Raw genomic sequence first — 17641 nt, forward strand, 5'->3', positions numbered from 1 at the left:
AAAAAGATTAGAAAAAGGAAGATAAGTTACTGCATGACCTTATCTATAAAAAATTGCGAAGTTAATTATGAGATTATTTTTTTCACTTTTGTTAATCTAATACTCTTTTCTTATTCTGCTTCAGTTTATTCTTAACTATTAAGTTTCCTTCTTCCTTTTTCAGCAAAAATTTATTAGTTAAATTATTGGAATATCCATTTACAATTATTAAAGCCTGAAAAAAGCATGTCTGCGATGTTATCGTCCTCCGATGATTTGTCGATACTTTATTTTTTACCGCGATATTTTCGACAACGATGTTTTTAAACTGAGAAGTTTTTGAACCGCTTTATTTTCGACGGCAATATTTTGTACCACGATGTTTTAGAACTGCGATTTTTTCTGTTTGCGATGTTTTCTCCCACGATGTTTTGCAGCACGACGTTTTCGCCTTGCGTTGTTTTCTCCGCGACATTTTCGTCCGCGATGTTATCGGCAGACACCGGATATTTTACGCGCGAGGTCTCTTTTTTGTGATATTGCAGATAAATTGAATTTTAAGGTTCAAGTGCGAAGAACATGATATTTAATAAATAAAGGTAACACACGAAAGATTAAGGGCGTAATATAAAATCTGAAAGCTTTCAAGTTTTTTTTTTTTGTTGTTGTTGTTGTTGTTGTTGTTGTTTGTTTGTTTTGTTTTGTTTTTTTTTGTAAAAGTTTTGTTTTCAATATTTCTGTTTATCGATTTTTCACAAATTTTCTTTCATATTCTCCTCACCTGGATTTCTTTATCAGTTCTTTCAGAGAAAATTAATGAATTTAGTAATATAACTAGCAGAAATAGAAGCTATTTTTTAGGCGTGGAGGTAAGAAAACTGGCTTCATAGCCTGTGGCCTGGATTCGCATTTTGGAAAAGGCATGAATGTTTCTTTGAGGCTTATGGACACTTTACATACTGTCGAATCGAAAGTCCTCTCGACAGGTTGATGGAAGAGGAAGAAGAGTGGAAGATCAGACTAGAGGGGAAATACCTTTCAAGCGTGTCCTTTTTTAAAATTTATTACCTGCTTCGCTGTTAGCCACTGCACAGAGAGGCAGGAATGCCCCCTGGATAAAAGTAAACTGGCTCGTATCCACTTTGCATACGGGGAAAACCACGAAAACGCTCATATATCTAGCTCGTTTACCAGGCCTCGAACCTGTAACTGAACTACCAGTGTTCAGCGGCTTTTACTAGTCGGTTGCTTATGGGCTTGTCATAACGAAGGAATTTTCCATTATCAAGTGAAGGGATGAAATAATTGGAAAGCGTTCTATTAGACAAGTATCGAGAGCGAAGAAAAAAGGACGGACATTCGACAATCAAGAAGAATGAGTTGCATTGTAGCTGATGAGGTTGTAAAGCTGTGGAAGAAAAGGAACGGCCAATAACTTGTAAAAAGTGTCATGTAGCTAACTGGCGTCTTTGGAAATTAAATCTACCGTCAAACCATGATGGATTGTTTCCTGCGATTGTAAATGCAACACCTTCCTATAGACTTCCCAGGTGAATATCAGCCCCATTAGAATTTTCACTCGCCAAGAAGTTGAGCCAATCTATTTAGCCTATGTAGAAACTATCTTGTCACAAAAATGTATAAGGTATTTCTCCCGCCTTTTAACATGTCTTCGTGGTGTGGTGGTCTGCACGCTGGGCGCATATTCTAGAGGTTCGTGGTTCGATTCCTGGCGAAGGCGTTGCTCATTTTTCATCCTTCATGCTTCCAAAAAAAATTTTATGTCTCTACAAATGAATCTCTATATATGAACTTTCCCAGAAATCATAAGGACTAGATTTTTCTAAAAATATTTTATTATTTTTAAATTTTTGAGTATTTCCCTTCCTACGGTCTGCTATCCTTATATTATTGGCTAAAATCTGGAGCATCAGATATGTTCCGTTTTATGATTAAATGAAAACATGACACGCTGAAAACAGTCAATAGCGCGCCTGATTCCCACCACAGCATGTAGACTGCTTACCGGCTTGGGTCCTATAACTTACAACGTAAAATCCTTATTGCACTTCTTCTTCTCGGTGGCTTGGCAAATGCGGTCAAGAGCAGGAGACTGACGTTAATTACGGAAGGGGAAAGTAAACGGCTGTGTTAGGGATCATAAGGGAAGATATATTTTAAAAGAAAAGTGTTTTTAGGTCTCATTCAGTATCAGTATATCAGGAATATATATCGCTCGCTGGAGATAAAAATGTGTTTTTTTTTTTTTTTTTTTTCGTACAGTGTTGCCATTGCTCGCTTTGAAATCGCTGAGTTTGTTAATCAAAAATTCGTTGAAGTGTTATAAAATATGAAATCGATAATTAACCAAATTAGAGCTTCCACACGCCGATGTTCTATGGAAGATTACGTTATTCAAATTTTGATGGTTCTAGGTACCGTCGTTTTATTATAAGCGAGAAACATACATACATTCATGCAGACTCTTCATTATTTAATTTCTTTAAATATAATACAGGGCGATAATATTTGGTGGCAACAATTTGAAAAGTGATTCGCCGTTTATATTTTCAACGCAAAATGCCAAAATGAAATTAATAATCCTTCTGGGCAAATTGTCCATTTGGACTAATAATGTATTCTAAAAGCGATGGGCTGATGCCTAGCAGTAAGGGTTTGGAATCAAGAATATATTTCACAGAACCATTATATTACTTGCAAGTATTTCATTAACTGATAACGTTAAATTTTGAAATTTCATATAAACTAGAAAAGGGATATAAAAATTAGAAAATATTTTATTTTTAAATAAACATTCAATTTATGTGTAGAGAGCTGCAAATATTTCACTCAGTTGTTGTCGCAGAGATGTAATTTTATTGGGGGGGGGAAGAACTAGGAAATTCCACTAGTTAAGTAATGAAAAATCGAGAAAATTTTGCGATCGAGGAGCAAAACGCTTTTTTCTGGGAGGGGGGGTGGTCTATACCAGAAACGAAGCAATAACACAGATAACTAGCATGTAACTAAATAAAATATTATACATTTTTTTTAAAATTACAAATTTACATTTATTAATCAATTCAAGAAATGCATGCAAAAGCGTTAAAGTCAAGATTACTGTTTAATTTGACAGTATTTTTAGACATTATGCTGTACATAAAACGGCTTTTCTTCGTTAAGAAGTTCGTTTCTAAAAAGGTACCCTTTTTTATCGGAATCGTCGGCACTGATACGAAATGAAGGGCGATTTATACTATACCTCAATTTCCTGGTCTGTAAGACGCACAGTGGTTTATCAGGTTAAAACTTGCGAAAAATACTTAGACAGAAAAGGATTAAGTGCCTATTTTAATGATAACACTTTATGCAACGAAAGCGGAACTGTTGCATTAAAAAATTAGCAAATACATCAGCGTTTCTTAGAATCCCAGAAATTCGTCATCACTGTTGCTAAAATCTTTCCACCTAGTGCACTCCTAATTCCACACTTTTTAAAAGATTTCTTGTAGGATAAAATTGGATAATAGGATAAATGTATTTTTCAGTATTAACTTCATTCTGAAGAATTTTCTGCAGTCTAGTTTGCGTTATTTTATTCATAAGTCTCAAATTAAAAACAATTTAATGTTTTGTTTATATGTCATTAGAAAATCAACCAAAAAGCAGCGACCACAATGTAATTGAAAAACAGTCCTTTAGACGTTAAAAGGTTGAAGGCCATTTGGGTTAAGACTATTTTCTCAGATACTCAGCTGCTTCGCATACATGGAACATAGCATTCAAAATGAAAAATTCAATATTTTCTACAAATTCATTGATGTAACAAATATTTGCCTTTCTACCCCTGCTTTAAAAAAAGGTGTTATTTGCCTTACAGTTTATCGTTCAATAATACATTGTCATTGTACAAAATCGCATTCATTCGAAGAATTCAATTTATATTTTCCTCTGTATAAAAACTGAATGTAGAGAAGTTAGATGTTTAAACGACCCCCACATTTTCTCAAGACCACGAGCAAGATTATCCCCTCCTTTTCAGCCCACCCCGTGAAAAAAGGGGTTCTAAATTTACGACCCGACCGCATATGAGGTGATTTCCTATTTCTCATCTGTAATGATATATTAGCCACAGAAAATGTTATTGCTTGACATCAGCTTCGTTGCACAAAGCATAGGACCATGTCCAGGTGCCTGCATCATGCAACTGCGCCGCCTAAGTTGCGTTTGGAAGCGGGAGTAGCATAAGAGGACATGTAGGAGATTTATAATCCCTAAACGAAGCAACAGACCAAGAAGTGTTGCCATCCCTCTCCTACCAGTCCTGCTCAAAAGCTAACAATCGGTACAAATGTTCATGGCGACACCTCCCTTTTTTTTTGGGGGGGGGGTAGTTCGTTGACTTTTTTCTTGTTTGCTATGCATTTTTTGGGATCATCATCACTCGTTATTTTGTGTTTATGATGCATTTTTGGGAGAGGGTGATCAGCAAGCGGTACATTCAAACACTCCGAAAATTTTAAACACTAATACGAATAACAAACCAAGTAAAAACCTGATAACGATCCGTATTTATTCTCCAAACACGCGGTCCCACACATCTTTGGCAGCAACTTAGGGTACCTAGAAATTTGACTCTCGTTGGTTCCTCATCCACTATACAGCGGGACTTAAATATTCTGCATCTTAGGCATGGCAAAGACAATATATACGAACAAAAGTTTGCTGAGTAAACAAGGTAGAGTGTCTGTAAACCAGTGGGTAAAACAATGCACACCTGAATTTTTCCAAAGAGGATTCGGGAGTTGGTTTCAGATATGGCGTAAATATATTGTTTTTAATGGAAGCTATATCAGATAGATTCAGATTGATTCAATATGAGGAGGAAAAGGAATTTAAAACATTTTCGCTCTTGAAGCACTTTTGCTCGTAATTTTGAATCACTTTAGCAATTTTATAGCAAAATACCGTATTCTTTAAGCATTTTACTGCACTTATTTCCTCTGCAGGCATATACGGAAAGAAATTTTAAAATTTGTTTTAAATCAAAAAATAAAAATATAGTTAAAAAGAATTTAGAATACAATACAGAGATGGCTACTAAAATGGCGACGTTGATACTTAAAACTGAAAAATTGTTATATGGGTGGTTATTAGAGTTTGCCGTATTTTGAAAATTTAGCGATTTCTTTCAAGGTAGCTGCACTAATATGTAAATATCATTTTTTTAAATTTCTAATATTTTTTACTTATTTGTTATTTAAGTCAAACAGCTAACAAACTTCTTTCCTTTCTCTTCTGAACTTATTCTACAGAAGCATAAATTTCTAAATTAACTTCTAAATTACTTGCATAATAAAAAAGAAATTCACAACCAAGATTTGATTCATCCTATTTTGTGCTTATATAACTACTTTTATAATTATTCTTAATGTCATTAAACCATAGTAAGATAGAGTTTGTATGCCATCTCATACAAACCAGAATGAAATTTCTGATTCAAAATACGAAGAATAAACATTAAGCAAAATAATTTCCGGCCACGGACTGAAGGAAAGAGAATATTTATTAAAGACCCGAAACAAAATAAATAATTAAATGTTTTATATTCAGCTGAAAGAAATAGTTCCCATTTACAACAACCTCCTATTTTACTTTTTTAGACTCATGCATCATTTTTTTTTATTACAGATCATCTACGTGGTTCGAAATCCAAAAGACAATGCAGTCTCTTATTACCATCATCATCGCATGAGTACCTTCCTGGGAAATTACAAAGGATCATGGGATGATTTCCTCCATCTTTTCATGAAGGGATATTGTAAGTATGCCATTTAAATACTGTTAATGCCAAATAATGGTCCTGTATATCCCATGCACATCGGCATTTAACTTGTAATTAGCGCCATACTGCATAATACAGAAGGTTCCGCAAGTGTTCCTAATGTTCTTCTGCAAAAACGATGCTGTGTGCTTCTAAATTATTGTTCTGCAATCGATAAAATACATTCTATGCAACTCATGTATAAATCATAAAACGCACAATTCAATACATTCCATTCTTCTGAAAAATAATGGCATGTTGACGGTGGTAATAAAATGGATTTTAAAGATCGTATGAATAACATCTGTGGCAAAGAATATCGTATAAGAATTAAACACAGAGATATTCACTGCACACAGTTTCTATTTTATTGTTTTGTATGATATATTTTTACCGTATTCCTCAGCATATAATACGGCATTATATTTCGGCTTCATATTTTTAAAATTATTTCACGAGAGCAAAAGAGACTTTAACTACAAAGCGGCCTTACATGTTTATCTTCAAGATGTTCTACAGTACAAGTAATTAAACGACTTAAATACCATATTTTGTAGAAAAACTAATTAGGTATGCTTTCTTTTAATGTAAGGAATTAAATGGTAAATTACCTTAATAAATTGATTTTGATATATTAGCAATTGTGATAAAGAGGTTTATATTTCGCTACCTTGGAGATTGCCATGACTGCTCCAGTTTCATGCTTAAGAGGAGGTATGACTCTTAAATTTGGGGAAATTTGTTGTTATGTATTTATCTAAAAAAAAATTAATTTAATTTAAATATATACATTGCGACCGCTTTGGTAACATTTTTATAATTCGCTTTTGGATTAGAAGAGTGAGGCGGATGAAGAAAAATACCTCCGAGATTACTTTCAGAAAAGTAACGAACTCATGACTTTAACCGAAAGATAAAGCTAAAATAATTTTCAAATTATTGGTCGTACACAACCTGAGCTCCAGTACTTTCCGTGCCTTTAAACATATTAAAAAATAAAATAAAAATGCCATTTTCTTTTTAATTTTAGCTTGTAACGACAAGTTAACTGGACTTTCTCTAAAATAGATGTTTTGCCTATGCCGCCATCAAGTTTACTAAATTTTAATTGATTGAGATATTTTGTGTTTTTAAGTTGCCCTTATGTAAGATGTCCTTCACATTATCTGGAAATAGGTTAAATGGCTGAAAGTGCATGATACTGAAACGAAATATGTAATAAAGTATCGCGATATAAATTATGCAATTTAACCTCTGACTTTATTAATGGAAGAGATGAAATTAATGACTTTTTATAAAATCCAATTAGATTCTGTCCTTACTGCATGACTCATCCTGCTTCACTCTGTTTAATTCAATTAGCCAGATATGTTATGCGCACAGAAAGATATGTAATTGCTAGTCGTTACATTCAAGAACAATTCGTTACATTCAATTCTGAGTCTTAAGCCCAGGAGCCTGTATGAAGTGTCTTTGCACCTAAGGTCTTCAGTTAGCCATGAGACTCCACAGGTAGTGCTAGCACAGCTCTTAGCTCTGAACAAGAAAACCTGGATGTGACTTAAATTGCTATAGCTTCTTTACTTCTATGGCTACTGACTTTACTGCAAATTACGAGCTTTTAGAGCATTTAGTGCTAATCGTTAAAATAGGAATTCATTGCTATATTTCTGTACATGCTATGATAATTGTTCAGAAACTAAATCATCTTTACACTGGGATAAGGCTCGACCCGTGTGCCCAAGGGAAGAACTTATTTGTTCACCAGGATCGAATTTTGATACCTCTACGGTGGCGAGTTTCTGGAATTCATTTTCTTTTCGTCAGAATGTATAACTGAGTTTATTTTCAGCCGTAAGTTGGTCTTCTTTTTAATAGGTGCTGGACATTCTTTGTACTACAGGGATTGTTCTTTGGTATGTGTACATTCTTACTTTGGGTGATATTGTGCACATTTCCACTTTGGGTGATACTGTCCCATTTCAAAACCCTTGCTTTATTGAAGCCCACTGTAATCTTTTATCCAGCTCTTGGGGATCATATTGACCATTCTGGTCATTGTTTGTCATTGAATATTGGAATCCATGTAACTAAAAAAATTTGGTGCTGTAACAATTAAACGGAACGAGTAATAAATTGATTAAAATGGAAAAAAACATGAAATTAACTTTTTATACAGTTTGAATAACGCATATTAAATTAAACAGAAAGTTAATTTTTTTTATCTTAAAATTAGGCTAAATTAAATCTTAAACTGACATATAAAAAACATATTATATAAAAAACATATCATGGAAGATCGGCATGAGGTCTTCAGGGAAGGAAATGTCCTGATGCCTGGTCCCCTCCAAATTCATTGAGTTTTCTGCAAAATCAATGCCTAACCTGAAGCAGACTTTTACCCTTCAGACGTAATTACATTTAAATTCAAAATTACTTTAAATAATAAAGTAAATGCAGGTCTTAATAAATTAGTTTCGTCTTGCCTAGTATCAGACGAAAGTGAAATTAGAAGAAATACTCTAAATACTTTTATTTAAAATAAATTTGTCCAGAGTCAGTGACATAAAAAATGTCATCTTGACGTTCCTAAAATGTCATCGTTTTAGGAAGGGAGGATTTCATTTTATGTTATGTTATAGCCTACATATACTGTATTCCACTTACGTATGATTACGGATTTTTTTTAATATAAGGTTATTTTAAGCTCCAATTATTAAAAAAATGACAACATTTTTTTTTCTTTGTCTTTTGCAGTAGTGTATGGCTCGTGGTTTGATCACGTTTTACCCTACTGGAGGTTCTGCCAAGAACATCCAGATAGAATGCTCTTCATTTCATTTGAACAGTTAAAACTGGTAAGAAATGTATCTAATTATTGATATTAAATATTTATTTCTTACATCTCTTTCAAATTTTTTTTTAAAGTTGTAAACTGATTCCTTTCTTTTCTGTTGCTCGATTTAGGATTTGCCAGGCATGGTATCTAAGATTGCTTTCTTCTTGGGACGCCCACTCTCACCAGAGGCCATAGAGGCCATTTCAAACCACTGCACGTTTGAGCAGATGAAAAGCAATAACATGGTCAACAGAGAAGTTCTGCCTATTTCGGACCTCTTTGATATGACTCAGTCGAAATTTATGAGAAAAGGTAAGCTTGCCTTAAAAATGTTAGAAACGCCATTCAATAAATTTTAAGCCTAATCTAATTTTAAGAGATAGACGCCTAAAATTATTGACTGAAGTTTATATATAGTGTCTCTAAACTTCAGTGCACTTAGCATTTCTATCATTGTGGTGTCCCTTAGCATTATGTGCTGTTGTTGCCATGTGGAAGAAAGATCTGCTTAGTTTGCTGTAGCGTTTTACGGTTATGGCCTACCAGAAATAGATCAAGAAACTGGCGTAATAAACATTTTTTATCGTAATGTTACACGTATTGAGCAATAACTTTTATCATCACCGAAACTGATGACCAAAATTTACCCACAAAACATTGCATTCTAAACTGTGAAATTGGGAAAATCTGCTGTGATTTCTTATTTCGTTTGCAGATCTCATGGATTAATCCACGTCTTATGTGCAGTGTAATGAAGTTTTAAAGAAATCTCGCCATTTTTTGAACGAACAACAAACTTTATTAGTCAAAACTTACAGAATAACTGGAAAAAAAAAAAATTAAGCGCGCGCTTCGTCTGCGGATATTTATTGCGGATAATCGTCTGCGGTAATTTACATTTCTTAGTGGAATTATGTTGGTAGCGTAGCAACGCAAATACGTTACAGCAGTAACTGGCTATGAATAAATATATTGGATCTTTCACATTATAGAATAATACACGCGAAACTAGTTTTAGCGAAAAGTTACATGCGCCAACGTTGACAACTGGCACCGTTAAATTAAATGAGTTGATCTTATCTCTTATAACAATGCTCTTTTTTTCCAAATTAAGTATTGCCAGCAGAATGTGTGTCGTTCTACTTTATTCTTTCATTATTGAAATAATTAAGCCAAGAGAGATATTTTTATACTTAGTAATGTTCCAACCTATAACTTACAGCTAAATCTGTGGAACCTTAAGAACTGGTAAGCGAATAATCGCTTATCAGATAGAAATGAAGGATTAATTACCATTTATTATTCAAAATAAATTTAACAATTGACACCTTCTTGGAGTTAACAGCATAGCCTCCATTTGGGCTTGAACTGAGAAATACTAAGAATAAAATTTAACTAAAGAGATATAGTCGAAGCTATCAAGATTCTACAAGAGTTGGCCCTTTAACGCTAGCTAAACGGCGAAGCTATCAGGGGCCTGAAATACGGTCGAGCATAGAAATCATAGAAATAGCTTTACAGAGAATAGCCTAAAATGCGTACGCGCGCTGCTCAGAATCTCTGGCTCTCTAACGAAGGCAGTAGAACTTCAACTTTAAATACTTGCTCTTCCTTCATTTGCATTTAACCGTGATTCTGAAAGCACGTTCTGGCAGGAAATTGTAAGCTGAAATTAAGAATGGATAGGAAAGTGACTTTAACTCAAAATTAACTGTTAAAAACTTAGGATAAACCTTACAGCTTATTAAAATTTTACTACTGTCGAAATGAGCTGAAGATAAAATTACACTTTTTTTGCTGGAAATATCAAGTTAGCGAATTTATTTTTATACAGAAAATTAGCACATGTTTCCTTTACCTAAAAAATCCAGTCTATTTTCATTGGGATTTATCACGAAGAACAATTCTAGAGAATAGACAAAATTTTTGTTTTTTGTTTTGTTTTTTGTTTGCTTCTAGTACCAGCATTTACGGTAACCATCTATCGCATTCGATGCAGCCAGTTTCCCATGCATTTTTTTTTTTTTTTTTTTTCAGTCAACTAAATATCAAAGCTAATTTCCATAGCAATCTGAAAAATGACACACATCCATTTTCCTCGACTTCTTGGTTTTCTCCACTTGGCTGTGTTATCTCCACAGCGGCCTTTTTTGAGTTCATCTTTCATCGACGCTTTCCTTTGTCTAAATATAACAGCTCATCCTCGTGACATAGGACTAATGAAATATCACAAGACTACAACCATGAATTCAAGGATATTTGCCACTGTTATGCCTTCTCTCGTCAAAAACTCATTTTACGGTCGCTCAAAAGTATATCTTCGATTGATATACAAAATGCACAGATACGACAAATCCCAAAATCTACTCCGGACGAAATATCAACTTTTAGAAAAAATTTGTCTGCTCACGTATATTTGAAAATATTTCAATGTACTATATAACGAAATATTTGCAGATGAAATGATTACATTACATCCTAGCATATAATATGGTTAGGGAGACTACAAGCTCTTAAAAAGCCATTTCTAGAAACTTCGATTTAATATTTAACGCATTAAAATCGTTTGCAACGGGTTGCAATAATAAACTAGAATGGTTGGGTTGTGTTATAATTATAGGACTACCTGCTAGAAGATGCCGAAAATAAAACGAATGGACGAAGAAACGTCCGACTGTAATTTCAGTCGTCCTGTCAAAACAATTTGGAGTTATTGTCTTTAATTTTATAATGGATAACACCAGTTCTTCAATGGAACGTAGATTTAAAGGGCATAAGAAGATGTATTAAGACATATCACTTCTCAATCCCAAAAACTTTTCGAAGACATTGTCGCCGAACTCTTTCGACAATTTATCGATATTATTAGGGCACTATGCAGATGTAACAATTGATAATCTTAAGAATGAATATCAGAACTTAGTAATTAAATGGGAAATACTAAAAAATTCAATGGAAAAACATTATTTTGAATCTGATACCGAGTCAGGAGAGAGTTCCCTATCTATTAAGGAGCATTTATTCAAAGCTATATGCAATTTTGGAAAAAATTCCACCTTGTCCGTATATAAATTACTCTTTGAAATATAATTTATATAGTAACGCGCATGTCAATGTCTTTTTTGCTTATAAGTTTGCACTCACCCTATCTATAACGCAAGTTGAATGCGAAAGAGCTTTTTCAAAATTAAAAATTGTAAAAGGTAGAGTACTATGAAGCAAGCTAATTTGGGGTCATTGCTATTGATAAACACAGAGCAGGATATTTTGGCTAAAGCAAAAACTGAAGATATATAATGGAGGAAATATTTACCTAGGCACCTGGAATTTAAAAAATATTTAAATGGTTAATTATGAATCAACCGCTGTTTTGTTTATATAATTATTTAATCTCTGTTATTTATTTCTCTCTATATATAAAGTGTTCCTTTTCTGCAAAGGTATATTTTTATTTCATAAAAGTATTTTTATGACGATAATGATGATGACAATGATAACTCATATATATAGTGCCTTAGGGCCGACATATTTTTTCCTACCAGGGCCGATTTCTTTGGCCATCCGTAAATATTATTCGCAATGCTAAACGGAACAAGAACATATTCTGTGATCTGAGTATATTGGATTGAGTGTAAAAATCATAACTCGATTTTTCTTAAAAACCACGCTCGTGTCAAACATTTTTTCTGGAAGTAAAGATTTTGCAGATTCGTGATTTGTGTGTGGTTCCGATGAAATATAAGTTCTAATTTTAAAAATGTGTAATATAATGTTTACTTGGTTGCGAGTTTAATTATTTGTATTTCTTCTTCCTATCTGGAAGAATCCTCTCCCCGTCGAAATGTTAAAGTAAATCTTCGGATGCGAATTTTTTTAAAAAACTTTTAATATAAATCAAGAATTTCACCATTTTGCACATGACATCCCCACCCCTTTCATCATGATAAAATTGCTACTGCACATTTAGAATTTTTTCACTTATAGATCTTAATTTATCTGCTTCGAGCCGATAGGTAATTCAAAGTAATTCCTTGTATTAAATTCCTTACGCTATCCACAGCAGATTATGAACAGCAGTTCATATGTAAAGGTCTAAGATAGAAAGAATAAGCATTGGTTATCATAAATAAACGTAAAGTGTAAAATTTATTTTTTACCTAGTTCCATTATGACCGATTTTTTCCCCTTTCTATTTTGCAGTAGTCAGAAAGTAAAGTTTATTTTTTACCTAGTTCCATTATGACCGATTTTTTCCCCTTTCTATTTTGCAGTAGTCAGAAATTGGTATCTTCTGTCAAGTATCTTCAACTTTAACAAAATCATACTGATTTCAATTGCATATAATATTAAAGGAAAATGTCTCGATAATTCTCAAGAAAGAGAATAAAATTTCCTTTATTGAGAATTGAAAATTTAAGAATTTTTCATGTTAGTCGGCTTCTGGTGAGCTTGTCATAATCCTAAAAATTTGAAAAAAGGCCATTTAATTATAATTTAATAACAAATACACTCTTTGGGGTAAAAAAAGACCAATTAAAAAAAGTAATCTGATTATTCGAAATTTTTATGCAAATTTCTTCATATCAAGTATGCAAATGATTACATTTTCAGGGCCAATATGAGTTTTAACTTCGGAAATAACGCGCGTTTCTGCTGCGCAACTAGCATCGTATAAAATAGGTAACGGATGCGGATGGTTTAGCTTTTCTTGTCGGGGTTGCAGTTGCCTGGTTGACACAACCAATAATGCCGTTACGACGATATCGAAGACATTACAGACAACTGGATAACTTCGAATGTGGTTACATAGTAGGGATGCATGAAGCGGGCTGGTCATACCAAGCAGTAGGCCGCCACCTGCACTGTACAGACACGACTGCACAATTATGGTTGCTGCGAGGTACTAATCGGTGTAATCAGGGCTCTGGAAAGCGAAGGTGCATGAATAACCAGGCAAGATCGGATGATTGTCCAGTTTCTAATATGCTACAGCCTCTTGCATACCACCCGCGGCAACTTCACCATTTCACGGGGCTTGGCCAAGTCTATGTAAAGGAAAGGCTGCATAGACGTAATGTAAACCAGTTTGTCTTTTAACGTCGCTAGAAAGAAAACGGACATTTCGCCAAGGGATTTGCTACGGAACCTGTTGGCGAGAATTTCCCCCTTTGCGATGTACCTGGCCGAGATTTTCCACCTCCGCCACGTGTACAGGAAATTGAGAAACACGGGTTAAGATGAAACGTTCTTTGACTTTTCGTGATAATTTAAACTCGAATTTTCGAGCTTTTTTTGCTTTAATAGTTGAACTTGTATTATCCATATCGCAGTTTGATGTCTGATTTTATATCTGTCAATATGTAGGAAAAAAAAATGGAGTCACACAGCTTTAAACTCTTGATAAACGTGACCGTCGAACCTGTTCGAACTTCGACATCAGCTTCGAGCTTTGGGGCTTTTTGGCGACATACATTTCACGCATGCGCAGTTGTGTCCCTTTTCTTTCGGAGGGAGCCACTCCTGCTGCTGCGAAGCTTTTCTTCTTAACAATACATATTCTTTGGTTTGGCTGTGATGGGGTTGCGCTCACGGCTGCCTTTAAGAAATCCGCCTTTAAACCGCACAGCAACGAAGAAGTCATATGGAGTGGTGTAGTAGCCGGTCATCATGACTGCCAACTGATTGGCATTGCAACTCTTGATAATGTTCAGCAATGATCCCGCTTGTCTTAGAGCAGATGACCATCGAGTCGAAGGGGCAGGGCCAGCGGTTCCAGTCAATTTTTGTTTTACGGAGGCATACAGCCATTATTCCTGGTGTGGGGTGCTAAACTTTTGCGACAGCAGAGCGATCCTAGTTATCCTGTGTACAGCCTTAACGATATGTAAATGACATCTTGCGACCGTTGCTTTAACCTTCATGACACGCCATCGTGTAGCCATTTTAAAACAGGATAATGCCAGACACCCATACGGCTGCTTGTCTATCTGTGAACTGTCTCCGAGCTGTTGACATTATTCCTTGGCCAGCAACGTCACCAGACCTTTCACCATTCGAACATGTATGGCATAAGGTAGGCCGACACATTTGGGCACCCCAAAATGTCGCAGATCTGGCACAATTGAGGAATTGCCTGACAGAATGTAGCACAGGATAAGATTAGAAATTTTTATAACTGCTTACCTCAACGTAAGCATGTTAGGGGGTTACCAATTACTGATTTGAACGTTCAGTATGCAACTGTTAGCCACTAATGGGTCTTATGGCATTGAATTTTAATTATTTCATTATCTGTGCATGAGCTTTACAAATATTTAATTTCAATAAAAACAGTCACTTTCTTTATGGTGCTTCGTCCACCCTCCAAAAAGTATATAAAAGAGTACAGAAAGTAAGAGTACAGAGTATATAATACTTAAAACTATTAAATGATTTTTTTCACTCTTGAACTTGTATATACCAATGTGTTTTATATGAAAATTACAATTATTTTTGCATTATAATCAAATTTGCAATATGTTAAATGTGGTGATATTTCTAAACATTAATCAAATTAAAAATTTTAGGCATAATTGGAGACTGGAAGAATTACTTCACCGAGGAGCAGAATGCGATTTTCAACAAGCTATATAATGAGAAGATGCAAAACAGCAATTTGGAGCTAATATTCCATCCAGATGAAATTGATAACCAGAATAATAATGACAATGAGACAACTAAAAGTCTGGACAAGCCCATGGTAATGCAGAATGGAAATATAAACAATGCAGCTGAACATGCTACTTGATGATATCAAAAACTCTTGATGCTGAGTTTCTTCAGTAAGATTTTTTAAGCATTACCATGAAGCATTCATCAACTAATGGTTGACATGGATGTCTCTCACTCTGAGTTATCCACGCACACATGATACAAAGCAAATAATTCTTCATCTCAACTTGCGTCCTTGACTTCCACTGATTGCACAAAGTACGACAACTGCACAGATTGCAACAGTGAAAATGTTCGGTTTTACAAAAGACATTGTATATACTTCATGAATATGGGACGCAGAGAAACCTGGAAATGGAAAATTCAAAAGTGGTAGTTTTTTCAGTATGCTGAATATGTATATGCTTTATATGTATCAATAGTATTCAGTATTTTATAATGTACATATATTACGATTCAACCAAAGCTTTAGATGGAAGTTGAAGCTTGAATTTAAAAAAAATCTCAGTAGAATATTTTATGCAGATAGTTTTTTTAGTAATTCTTTCATGAAAAGAATGAAATGAACTTATATTTTGCACAAGTTATAAAATTAGTAGCACTAAAGCTTGAATTTGTGAATCTGAATACAGAACCGTATTTTTGCAAGTATTTCAGCTAATATATTTTAGAATATAGTTTTTCCAGTTTTTGCCTTTGTATTCAAAATATAATCAAACTTTAGATAACTGTCTTTTAGTAATTAATTCGCTCATAATAAATGCTAGTTTCTGTAATAGATTTGGTAAAAACAGACAATCTAGTTTCTAACTGATAGAAATCTTCTAGAATTCAATCTCATTCTTAAAATTTTATTTTAAAACTCGCATTATGTAAAAATCTTTGTCGCATGACAACAGTATTAAAAAGTAGAAGCATAAGTTAATACAAAATTGTTTTAATAGCAAGCTTTGTAAGTAGTTTTTGTTCTAAAGCTTTCATTAAAAAAACCATACATTAATATAAACATACTGTTTTTCTACTGTTACTGTGAAAAATAATCAAATTTGTTCAGTATGATAAAATATTGGTAATAATAATGCCATATAAAAAATCATTTTTCAAAATTTAACAAATAAAACTAGCATTAAGAAAAGATATCAAAAATTTCTGAATGGTATGAAAATTATTAAAAATATTAACTTTTGCATGAGTAATTTTATGTTGCTATAACATGTTCATATTTAAATATATATAAAAAAGAATTTTTTTAAGAAAGCAAATTCTAATAAATGTCAGTAAAGTATTTTCAGTTTGCAATTAATTATTTAATAAGAATGCTGGAAATACATAAAAATATTTAATGGAAAAAAGATACATTTAAGAAATAGAAATTAACTAAAAGCTGGCAAATCAAAAAATTTAAATCATATTTTTATGTGGTATTTAAGTGAATCTTTTATTAACTATTTGCTTCATCAGTATTATGAATTTTGTGATGTGCCTCACTTTATCAACATAATGGCTTTTTATACTATTCATTAATACATCAAATTTTTATAATTAACATTAATACTACTAATCACTTTCACATATAATATAAAATTATGCTACTGTAAAATAATTTATTCTTGGAGATTTTAGTTAAGTATAGAAACATTTGATAATTTATTCTGCTTGTGGTAATTTTAAATAAAAACATTATAATAAAAGTGGGAAGAGAAATTCTAAGGCCTTGAGCTGCCTTTTGAAGAAAAAGAAGGATGAAAAAAAAGATTTGCCTTATTTTGTTTGAATTATAATAAATCTTGTACATGTATTCATATATAATGTGAAAAATCATATTTCATATTAATTTTCTTATGAATTCCATTTCAGTCACTGGTCTTTGCAATTATGGTGAAAATTTTTGTTAGTAGTCATGTGTTAATATTTTATGTAAATATCCCATCATTATAACAAATGTGAGAGGTCTAATATAGTGAGAGTTACTTAAAAGTTACATAATTTCAGAATGAACCTGTGATGTATGGACTTAAATATTAAGATTGTAAATGTAGATTCTTTTCTATGTACAGGGTTCGTAATAAAATATAAAACTCTCTTTTGTGTGTTTGATTACCCCTGCACTTTAACTCAGTTCGAGATGAGTATAAAAAAATTGTTTCTGAAAAGTCTTTATTTATTATTTTCTTTTTAATCATGAAATAATCAAAAGAATTCAATTTAGTACCAATTTTCTCTGTTACTACCAATTGCATGTACATGAAAATCCAGCATTTACTTAAAGTTTGAATAAAATGCTTGAA

General features: G+C 33.3%; 1 protein-coding gene across 5 annotated transcripts in view; it reads left to right on the forward strand.

Moving 5' to 3' along the window:
- LOC118190902 (sulfotransferase 1B1-like) overlaps window positions 1-17436 on the forward strand; it is a 246669-nt gene extending 229233 nt beyond the window's left edge. For all 5 annotated transcript variants that reach the window (XM_085807231.1, XM_085807234.1, XM_085807227.1 and 2 more), the window contains 4 exons: window positions 5671-5800; window positions 8561-8661; window positions 8771-8954; window positions 15209-17436. In XM_085807231.1, the coding sequence (XP_085663357.1) occupies window positions 5671-5800; window positions 8561-8661; window positions 8771-8954; window positions 15209-15429 (636 nt within the window). In that variant the 3' untranslated portion in view covers window positions 15430-17436. The remainder of the gene's footprint in view (window positions 1-5670; window positions 5801-8560; window positions 8662-8770; window positions 8955-15208) is intronic.
- Window positions 17437-17641: the final 205 nt, after the last annotated feature.

This window comes from Stegodyphus dumicola, chromosome 1 (assembly GCF_044657685.1).
Source record: "Stegodyphus dumicola isolate Sdum_Otavi_A_Nest chromosome 1, ASM4465768v1".
Taxonomy (NCBI): Eukaryota; Metazoa; Arthropoda; class Arachnida; order Araneae; family Eresidae; genus Stegodyphus; species Stegodyphus dumicola.